General features: G+C 42.4%; 2 protein-coding genes across 4 annotated transcripts in view; both read left to right on the top strand.

The window, feature by feature from the left end:
• LOC134500873 (zinc finger CCCH-type antiviral protein 1-like) overlaps window positions 1-10,839 on the top strand; it is a 52,918-nt gene extending 42,079 nt beyond the window's left edge. For all 3 annotated transcript variants that reach the window (XM_063308332.1, XM_063308330.1, XM_063308331.1), the window contains exons 10-13: window positions 4-100; window positions 2,497-2,627; window positions 4,650-4,801; window positions 9,555-10,839. In XM_063308332.1, the coding sequence (XP_063164402.1) occupies window positions 4-100; window positions 2,497-2,627; window positions 4,650-4,801; window positions 9,555-9,835 (661 nt within the window). In that variant the 3' untranslated portion in view covers window positions 9,836-10,839. The remainder of the gene's footprint in view (window positions 1-3; window positions 101-2,496; window positions 2,628-4,649; window positions 4,802-9,554) is intronic.
• Window positions 1-11,440, top strand: part of CDPF1 (cysteine rich DPF motif domain containing 1) — a 271,203-nt gene that overhangs the window by 184,647 nt on the left and 75,116 nt on the right. The gene's annotated exons all lie outside the window — the stretch shown is intronic.

Here is an 11,440-nt window from a genome sequence, read left to right as displayed (position 1 = left end):
CAGACACACAGCAACGGCAGCTCCAGTGTCGACTCCTGTGGCAACATCAACTTATCCTCCAAACTGGGATAATTCAGCCCTACCTCTTATTGGATATGCGGTAATTGATTTCTTGACATTGTTTGCAAGAAGGATGGAATATCCTCCTTTGCCCAATAGATGCCTCTTAATCCAAATCTCCTTTGATTGACAACCAGTAATGCCCAAGGCAAGATTTCTACAGAGATTTCTTTACAAGTAGTCCTCACTTAACAACCATTTGTTTAGTGATGGTTCGAACCTACAACGGTGCTGGGAAAAATGACTTACGACCAGTCCTCACACTTGAGACCATTGCAGTGTCCCTGCAGTCACATGATCATGATTTGGGCGCTTGGCAGCCGGTTCACATTTATGACCATCACAGTGTCCCGTGGTCATGTGATTGGTTTGCCAATCAATGATTCACTTAATGACTGCTGCAAAAAAAGGTCATAAAATCTGGTCAGATTTACTTAATGACCGCTTTGCTTAGCAACCAAAATTCTGGTCCCAATTGTGGTAATTAAGCAAGGACTACCTGTAATCAGTTTAGCAAAAGGGGGAAAGTGACATTTGTTTTGAGTTGGTTATCTCCCTCCAAAACTGGGTCTTGTGGGACCCCACTGATCTCTAAATTTACTGGGGTGGAGCTTTTTTTCCCTTCTCTTGGTAATTACTTTTGATGAGCAGGAGAAGTTCCTCATTTTCCCAAGGAACAAGGGGTCTCCAGATGTCCTGAAACTGCACTGTTTTCAAAAGCTTCCCTCCTCTTTTGCAACCTCAATGTCTCTCTGAACTTCCATTACCTTGGAAAAATAGAAACGTTATAAGCAAAAGGAAGATGGCTAAGTGCCTCTAACTTAGGTTTTTGGGGGCAAATATAATTGAATGTAGTGTAGTGTAGTGATCGTAACCCTTTCTCTAGGGCAGCCTGTGCTGAATTTCAGACACAAGCTGAGGAGGTTTTGAAGAAAAGGAATGGTATTAGGAATGATGTTGGCCCTTCCAGAATGGGACTGAGCTGATTCTTAGGCTTTTAATTAGAGAAGGAAAGGGTCATGTTGCAAAGCGGGTTCCCAGCCCTCCAGCATGACTGCATTGCCAACAATACTTTTGGAGCCCAAATCCAAAGCCTTAAGATTTCTTAGAAAATGGAAGCGAGGAACAGCAGCAGCCCACGGGTGTGTTAGTGTCAAACTGCCTAGAAAACGAAACAACACTGAGTGTGGTCAGCATCCTCTAGGGGGGAAGGAGATGGAGGTAGAAAACACCGGGAAATCCTTACCTGCCCCCACCACTGGCTACTTCACTAAACCCTCTGCAGAGCCTTGAATTCCCATCTTTTTTCCTGTGTAATGGAGGGCTGCTTGCTCTCATCCTCTGTTTGGGCCGTCACGTTGAATCTGGACAAAGTCTGTGCAGAAATTCTCTACTGGCACCTTTGTCGCCTGTTCGGGTTCCAGATCCTTCTTTTATTTTAGCCTCAATCTCAGAGACCACCTTCTTTCTGCTGTCTCGCCACTTCATTCCTGTTTGTCTTTCTCCTTTGTTCCTGCCTTTTTCCCTCTATTTGCAAAAAAACAAAAAACAAACCGTAAACACCTTGACAGTTGATTGGTGCGGCCCACCTTTTCTTCAGCCTCATCTCCTGGTGCACCACAGTTGTCTTCTCTGTCACACAGTGGGGCATTAGAGATCATAGAGGCAAACATGGGTTTACTCCCTGGAAATTGGGAGATGTTTTTCTCCTTTGAAGGCCACCAGTTTGAGCTGGCATTGATACGTTCTGTGTTGCCTACAGTGTGAGGCACAAACTTGGTTAAAATATCCAGAGTTCTTGATGGGACACTTGTTTTTCCTTTTTCACGTATCTCTTTTACTGCTCTGTTCCATACTTTATAGAAACTGGGGGTCTACAGTATAATTCCAGTGCTGCAGAAAAGTTTTCGCCTGGAAAAAAAATCGAATATTCTAGGGGAAGTGGAGAATAATAGTACATAAGTGTCTGAAAAGCACTTGTCATCTTTAGGCTTGCATTAAAATATCCAGAAGTACATTAGAACGTGTAAGTTTGAATTGTAAAAAAAGTCTGTTTCCCTCTGTTTCAAAGATGGTTAGTGGAACATCTGGGGAAGGAGAGGAGGTCATTTATAGCTTCATTACTCCTGTGGCCTCTTGTGGTTTCCATAAAAAACAGAAATGATGAGAAAAGAGAGGACAGTAGCAATCTGGAGGGAAAAATATGGTATAATGCCCTTGTTCATCCTGGGGGCCCATGTTCTGAACAGGATAATCCAATGCCAGCAGCATTTCTCTAGCCTTTCCAACTCCGACGTGAACCCAAATCAAGAAGTGTATAGGATTCCAAGTTTTCCAATTTGGTAATTAAATCGAATGAAAATGCAGGATGCTCCCTTTCGTTCTGGAGCCATGGCAAACAGCTTCTCCAACACCTTGTGATCTCTTTGGTTTTAGGCCATTGAACTCACCACAGCCTCTCCGGAGTTCATGAAGATTGAGAATCTCTTTCAAAAGACGATGAAAAACTTTAAGATTCACAGAATAGAAAGAATCCAGAACCCATCCCTTTGGCAAGTCTACCAGTGGTTTGTATCCATTTTACTACGTCACTGCAGTCAGTGTTACAGGAAGATCTTGAAGGCTGGGTATCAAGACCTCCTAAGGCACTCGCTTTATTTCCTCCATTGAATTTCCCAAGGCACATCCGTCAGCCCTTCAGAATTGATCAGATGTACATTTTTGGTTTTTATACCTCTATAGTTACTAAGTTTTCTCACTGATTAATTTAATAAAAAGTCAGAACCTTTAACAATGTACGGTCCATAAAAACATTGTCATAATCAGCTACAAAACCATTGGAGATGGTGCCAACCTGATCATTCTCCAAAAAAGCTAAATTTTAAACGCTTTTTGGAATTCCATCAAGCTGGGTGCCAGCCTGGCTTCAGGAGAGAGTCTGTCCTATGACTGGAAGAAGCGAATGCCAGAGGAGGTTTTATTAGGAGAGGGGTCTGAGTCAATCCCCTCATCCATTGGTCTGGGAGATTCAGTTTGGAACAAAGAAGAAGCAGGAAAAGGTGAAGTGGAATTCCTTACCTTTTTCCTCTCCTCTAAGTGCTATTCTTTTGTAGTTTCAAAATACTGCTCATGTGTCTCAAGTCTAACATGATAATCTTGCTTCTGACTGACAAACTTTGCCAGGATCCCCATGCCCTGCCCTCTTCAGGTTTACATGTCAAAAAAGAAATAAATTTTGATAGCAGAAGTAGATACTTCAGATCACAGGGATGCTCAGCAGGGGCAAGTGACACCACATCATTTTCACAATTACCTCATAGTACGCATGGCATCATTGTGGCTTGTATTGGATGCCTGTGCCACAAATGATGACATTCATTGCAAATCTAAACAACCCTTACTGGTTTCTCTACAGCAGCCTTTCTCAACTTTTGACCCTGGAGGAACCCTTGAAATATTTTTTCGGGCCTCGGGCTCAAATACAGGCCAGAAGTTACAAAATTATTATATTTGTTTCATGGGTAGGCCTGTATGTGTGCATCAACTGTGTTCTTTAAACTAAAAATAAAAAATGAAACTTACTTGTTTAATGTGAAGTTGCCGAAATTTGAAATAATTTTTAAATAAATAGTGATCTCTCATGGAATCTCTAGTGACCTCTCATGGAACCCCAAGGTACCACGGAACCCTGGTTGAGAAACCCTGCTCTACAGATTGTATAAACCATTTGCCTTTTAATAAACAGCCTAGATATGCCAAAAGGGACAAGGGTCATTAAAGGGATCAAAGAATAGTGGGCAGTTCTGGGTCTGCCTCGATCCTACAGACTACATGATAATCATGTAAAAGCAATTTGATTTCACCTCCATCCTCATATAAAGGCTAGGTAATCACAACTTTTCTATTCAATGGACAGTTTAAGAAAAATCCTCTCTCTTCTACAATTTCTGCAACTACAATTTCTAAGTCTGAGGAGCAGAACAAATTATAGGAAAGAAAACTAGCCAAAATAAATTTGACAGTTGGTTATGGGGCTGTTCTATTTTTGGAAAAGTAACCCTTCTGGCCCTTACCGGGGACAGACATGCCTGATGACATTTCAGGATTTGGAATGGTTTCTGAACAAGGTGTTGGGGTAAAGGCTGGCAGCAGTGTCACCATTAGTACTGCGATGGATGAAAGAATGCAGGTAAATTAAAAATGAGGCCTAGATAATAGCAGAAATGGTATTGATGAACCTGCTTGTGCAGATGGCAACGCAAAACTTCTTTGGTGTGGTGATCTGAATTGGTCCGGAACTTAAATTGTGTTAGAACAGAGCATGTTCATCCAATAGAGAAAAGAGAAGATATGAAAAAAGGGGAACCTTTTAAAATCTTGCTTGTAGCTCATTTCCTGATGGAATGTGGTTCTCATCAGAAATGTGCCCTTCTCTTGGTTCGTCATTCTCTCTGTCCTGGAAATTTTTTCTCTCTCCTCATCTTAAGTGCCCCTTTTTCTCTGTGGTGCTGGGCAGAGAGGCCATCCCCTATGGAGGAGAATAATTGCCTTCAGCCTCATAGGAGGGATAAATCTTTCCTTCGTTCTAGGCAAATGGAGCAGATGAAGAAGCAGCGAGGAGGACAGAACGCTGACGAGAGACTCCTGTTCCATGGGTCAAACCCTTCTAGCATGAAAGTCATCTGCATGGACAACTTCGATTGGAGAAGCTGTGGCACAAATGGGACCATTTTGGGGAAAGGTAGGTTCTTAGGAGCTACCTTCAAGCTTGGAACCGAAACAGAGGGGAGCTTTGTTCCCAGGAAAGAGAAATAATGCTGGGGTGCCCTTCCCTTTGCCCCATGAGGGGACAGCATTTAGCTGACCTTGGTGGGCTCTCCTTGGTGGGCCCTCTGAAGCTTGGGAAAACCTGGTTGGTACTTGAATAAGAGACAATGGGAAATGCTAGGGTGATGGGCAAGCTTGGGGAGTAGGAAAAAATGAACAAAAGCTGCCAAGAAAACTAAGTGAGATGTCCCTAAAATCACCAGGAGCCATGTTTAACTCAAGTTCCCCCCCCCCCGCACCTTTGTCTATGTTACGATCTGTGAATGAGATACTTTCCATCTAAGAAAGGTTTTTTTGGTTATCTTGCTGTGGGAGTTGGGCAGTTCAGGGAATGGGCTTACATACGAAGTATGATCTCTACATGAGCGCACCAAAGATCCTAGCTATGGTAAAGATGCTTTGTGACTTTGAAATTTCACACTGGGGCCAGATGGAATGAATCACAATTAATAACGCTACCATGGTGTACCACTCTCTTGCCTGTCTGTCTACACCCACACACCATCCATCCATCCATCCATCCATCCATCCATCCACACAAATGTAGACAGATTAGCATGGAATCAGGTTGGGAGGAAAGACTTTGCTGATGCATCTGAGGACTTTATTTCCTCTCCATTTGTTTGGGCACTGCAGTAGTTAGAGGACCCGAGCCATTGTGATTCATTTTCTCGTGTGTGAAAGCCGGATAAGACAGTCTCATACTCCCAGTCCCAACCACAAACTGGTTAGTTTGCATCCACATCAACACTTGATCCATGGTGTTTTGCAGCAAAGTAGGAATGGCCATTGAATATCCAGGGGATGCCTTACTGTCCTCTTGGTTGGGAAGACACGCTGTGTCTTTCCCCCAAGTCCCCTCATCTCAGGTTTGTGCTGGAGGGGGGCTCTTGGGAGTTCCTTGTTAATTGTGGGGGGATCCAAGTTCCTTGTTTAAAAAAAAATACATTTCGAATTAGTGAGAGTTCTCATAGGGATAACTGAAAGTTATCAAAATAGGGAACAGATGCAGGCTTTCTCTCCTTCAGGCAAATGGCCAGTAGTTTTGCTGCCCTAAATTACCCGTATATAAGTGTCTCATTTCAAAATAAGGTACTTGCTAGAATTATTGTGTTGTAACCTAAAACTTCCTTCCAATAAATACTGTTAATCTGGCTTCTTAGATTCTTGTTCCTTGGAGTCATTGTTCCTACTCTAGCTGCAAGGAGAAAAGACGGACAGTTTTTCTCCTGCTGCAGTGTTTGTTCCTTCCTTCAAAGTGGCAAGATGTCCACTGTTGGGGTGCATCTGGCCAGTCAGACTTGTCAACTGGATTTTATGAGACCCGGGATTGCCTGTCATGGTGCCAGCTGAATTCCTTTCTGCCAGCCCCTGTTCCCATGAGAGCTCATGGCTCTCACAGAGTACTTAGCAAGATTTATTAAGATGGAAATAATAGCGCAACAAGAATTCCAGCAAGTGGATGATTTTCAACTTAGAACCAACGTATATCGATGTAGATTGATTATGTACCATCAAGTCATTGTCAGTTCCTAGTGTCCACATAGAGAGATTTTCGTCATGATGATCTGTCCCTAGCCTGGTCCTTCAGGTCTTCCAACAGTGCATCGATCACCACTGTAGCTAAGTCCATCCACCTTGCTGCTGGTTGTCCCCATCTTTTCTCTCCTTCTACCTTTCCCATCATTAGAGCCCTCTCCAGAGAGCTGGGTCTCTGCATAATGTGTCCCAAATATAACTTGAGCCTGGTCATTTGTGCCTCGAGTGAGAGCTCTGGGTTGATTTGTTCTCAGGAGTCTTCTCCAACACCAAAGCTCAAAAGCATCAGTGCTCTTCCTATCTTTCCAACTTTCACTTCCATAGAGTGTTCCATTACAGGAAAGACTTTCTTTTTTTTTCATAGCCTTATGGTACAGTGGAGAGGAGGTGGTTCACTTCATCCATAACGGTGAGTCTGTGGCTGGTTGTCTATGTAGCAATCAGTCAAGTCTTTGTCAGTTTGAGAACCAACTCTTACATCCCATGGCAACAGCTGCAGTTGCAGATAATCTGTTCCTGCTTGGTGCTCCCCAGAGGCATTTCCTCACCATCGTCTTGCTTCACAGCCTCCTTTACCAGGCAGCCTCCTTCACCAGCCAGCCAACCACACCACTGCTCCCACACTCTCCCAGTCCATGGTGAGCCCCTTGTTATCAAATTGGCCTCTGTGGACACACACCTTTCAAAAGGAACCATGCCCCTTCCATTCTAGTTACTCTGAGGCAGCCCTGTTTCTCCCCGTTACACCTTGTATGGAAGAATTACCAGCTCTTGCCCATCTCAGGACTCACAACTCCAGGGTCTGGTTCTAAACCTGCATGGTCACTGCCTGTGAGATATGGTTTCTACCACCATTCCCTGGAACACAAGTGAGATTCTAAAGGCACTTCTGGCATCTATAACAACATGCAGCTGTATAGGTTCAAATGAAAAGAGCTTAGCATTTCCTTATCAGGAAAATTTTGCTTCATTGAGCTGCCCCATCCTACAAATCTACGGCCCTGTCTTTGCCCTGCTGCACAACTGCTTGTCAACTACCTTAGCGCAGTAGGAGCCCCTGCTAAATGTTCTCATTTTCCTTTTTTTATAATATATTTTATTAAACATTACAATTAAAAAGATAAAAACTAACACAAACTAAAAAGTAAAAGAATAAAAAGAAAAAATAGAAAGTGTAGAAAAGAAAAAAAATAAAATAGAAAGAAAAAATAATATAGTAAAGAAAAAGAAAATACATAAAGAAATTACTTCCCCCTTCATCAGAAGTATAAACAGTTTTAGAAACTTACCACCTCCTCCTAAAATAGAACAAATGATCTCTTCTTCCCATACCCCATCTCTTACCTATAAACAAATCCCTAAAGCCTTGTCGTTCAGTCCTGTTCAGCAAAAGTCCAATAAGGGTTATGAGACAACAACATGTCTATTTTAACCTTGGTCAAATAACCAACTTTATATTCCTTCTTTTACCAATATTGATCTTTAATCTCTTCAAATAATGTCCTAGAACTTGATTTCTTTTCATTTTTTCTTTGTCCCTTCTCACAAAATCTTCAAAACTTTAATACGTTTCTTCTGTAAATCCAATATAGGAAAGATATCCCGGTCACTCTTTTGGTTAGTTATTTGTATATTCCTTTTAATTATTAAGACATCAGCCGGTTTCATTTGTATATCCAGTGTAGCATCTTTCTTCCATATCATTCTTGTTTTGTTGTTTATTCGTTCAGTCGCTTCCGACTCTTCGTGACTTCATGGACCAGCCCACGCCAGAGCTTCCTGTCGGTCGTCAACACCCCCAGCTCCCCCAGGGACGAGTCCGTCACCTCTAGAATATCATCCATCCACCTTGCCCTTGATCGGCCCCTCTTCCTTTTGCCCTCCACTCTCCCTAGCATCAGCATCTTCTCCAGGGTGTCCTGTCTTCTCATTATGCGGCCAAAGTATTTCAGTTTTGCCTTTAATATCATTCCCTCAAGTGAGCAGTCTGGCTTTATTTCCTGGAGGATGGACTGGTCTGATCTTCTTGCAAGGAGCTCTCAGAATTTTCCTCCAACACCACAGTTCAAAAGCATCTACCTTCCTTCTCTCAGCCTTCCTTATGGTCCAGCTCTCGCAGCCATATGTTACTACGGGGAACACCATTGCTTTAACTATGTGGACCTTTGTTGTCAGTGTGATGTCTCTGCTCTTAACTATTTGACCGAGATTTGTCATTGCTCTTCTCCCAAGGACATCCACTTTCAGATCAGTCTCAGTCTTGTAAGGTAAAACTTGTTCCTCTTCCATAGCAACTTTTAAACACAGTCTGTCGATAATGGCAGACACTCTTAAAGTTAGCATCTGGGTCAGTTGTTCACAAATATCCTTCAATATGTCCAATGTTAAAGTATTTTGCTCCATTCTGTGTTAGTAGGTTGAGTTTGACTGTTCTTCCCCTTTAATGGTAATCTTTAGTTCCTTCTGGTTCCCTCTAGTGTCCAACCTTCAAAGTCTCATCCTATCATGTTTTTTTTTTTAAGAATTCAAAACAGCAGCATTTTCCCACGGGGAAAGATTCTTTTAATTAATTTCAAAATCTTACTTCAAATCCAGCTGGACCCTTAGTCCATTTATAACTATCCAAAATCAACGTTCTAATCACCCTTTTGCTATTTATTCCCCCCACCCCCATTTTTTTTAAGCCCTAACTCTTGTATTTAAAACTTCTTTCGCTAAGGATTAAAGGAAACTCATCTGTGCTATAAAACTTGTTGATCGAAAGGTTCCCAATGTCTGAAAAGCAGTTAAGAAGCGATTTCCGAAAGGGATTAAGAAACGAGGCTCAGTGAACCTTATGTCCACATAGGCTGCATTATGGCTGTGAGCTTGACTGAAATCCCTCAACTCCCAGTTCTGCCTAAGGAGTAATCAGTAAACTTTTATTTAAGCTCTGCAACACCGTGGCACTCAGCTGAAGCAATGAGTAGGCATAGTAGCCATCCATCAGCAGGAGCACATTGTGGGCTGTAAGCAAAGCACAGCCGTGCGCGGAGGCATGCCGTGGGGTTAGGTTGGTTAGACTTGAAGTGAGGAACAGCTCTGTCTGTGTGAAGCATTTTGGACCTTTTCTCTCTGCTGCCTTCCAGGAAGCTACTTTGCCAGAGATGCCAGTTACTCAGACAGGTATTGCCCGCCGAAGAGCGGTAAGAAGACGATGTTTGTGGCTCAAGTCCTCGTCGGTGAATTTACTGTAGGGCATGCGACATACAATCGCCCGCCAGCAAAATCAGCTGGCATGGTCAACTTTTACGACAGCTGTGTGGATGACCTACTAAACCCGTCTATCTTCGTCATTTTTGAGAAGCATCAGGTTTACCCTGCGTATATCGTCTCTTACAGCGAAGAAAAGACGTGTGTTTTATCTTAAAAAAAGAAAAGCTGAAACACCTTTTAGTTGCCATAATGTGCTTAGTGGTTTAAATGCATATGCCCTTTCTTTTCAAATCGATTCAATTTTATAGAAGCCGAATATACCTTCAGATGAGTAGGAAATGTTGAATTGTTACTGTTGACAGATAGAAACCCTACTCTATTTTTATCTAGCCACACAGATGTTGTAAGAAGGAAAACCGATGACCCAATAATCTATTCTAATGGACAGAATTTATCAAAATTAGAATTTTTAATCCCTTTTTAACTAATCTCGTTTCTTAGTAAGCAAGTTTTTGTTCCGCCTTTAGCTTTCAAGATTATAACGTTTATTATGGATGGGTGTTTAATCCATCAGTAAGGTTGGACAAACTACGTGCATCCTTTTGTCCTCCTACAGATGCAAATTGTTATTGTACTGGGGACTTGTGAGTTATCATCAAAAGAAACTCCAGTTTGCTCCAAGTACAGTGCATCAGGTTTGAGGTCCGATTGCTTTTGTCTTCCGTCGGTGTGCTCCAGTGATTCTGGATCCATGATTGAAGTTTTTCGTTTTCTGTTTCAACGAACACAGTCATGTTTCTGGCTACTATATGTGGTCACCCTGTTTTCCCTCAGTGATTCGACGTAACGCTTTCTGGCATCCCAACGTCAGCAATTTCACATTGTGTTTGCAGTTTAGCAACCACGTGATCCCTTGTACATTTTTTATTTTAAACAAGACTAGAATTATAGTTCGTTTTGTGTATTAATTACCCAAAATGAATTTTGGGAAATTGCACGATACCTATTTTTGCAGCTTGGGTCGAAAAGCATCGTTCTGGTAGTAACAGCACAGGACCAGGTTTGGAGTTAAACCTGCCAATAAAGGTCATCCCTAAATATTGAGACCGATCTAGTTGTGTTTTACAAAGGAAATCTGTTATTTTATAGTAGTTTCTGTACTTCATTTCTTTTTCCTCCCTGTTAAAAGTGCTTCATGATTAAAGACGTTAGATTTAAGCATGTGGTCTAGTTTTGTTTTTTTTACACTCCTCAGCTGCAAATTCTGCCCAATTTGGTAATTCCCTTCTACCCCAAGCATTAGCCAACTTAAAAAAAAATCAGAACGCATCTTCACTGTTAGCATGTTTTGTGCTGATAAGGAGGCGAGGTCCTGCTTTCATTTCCAGTCACAGATCAGATTTCCAGTTGAGGATTCTGGAGTTTTGTATGATCCGCCGCAAAAGGGTTTAGTGCTCCACCCACCCTTCAAGGAAGCCTTTAACCACAATGATGTTTGCATGCAGAAAAGGGGCAGGGTTTTGATCTGGCCACAGCCGCCATGAGATTTTGGCCCGCCCTCCCCATGTTCCTGCATGAGGGAGTTTCCCCAACCACCCTGTTGGTTTCCCTGCTGATGGCAAATATCAATAGTGTACGTGAGCTGAAGACTCATGGAAAGAAGATGGATGTTCAGTATGTGCATGACAGGCCCGTAAATGCGTGCATGCACTCGTGTGTCTTAGGAAGGTGGTCGCCCAGATGACAGATTACGGCCCAACGTGTCTACCGGAGGAGCTTATAAGTCCAATACATACATAAATACATACCAGAAAGATAT

Source organism: Candoia aspera, chromosome 7, assembly GCF_035149785.1.
Source record: "Candoia aspera isolate rCanAsp1 chromosome 7, rCanAsp1.hap2, whole genome shotgun sequence".
NCBI lineage: Eukaryota > Metazoa > Chordata > Lepidosauria > Squamata > Boidae > Candoia > Candoia aspera.
The sequence above is the reverse complement of the archived record's forward strand: the minus strand, read 5'-3'. Positions and strand labels throughout refer to the sequence as shown.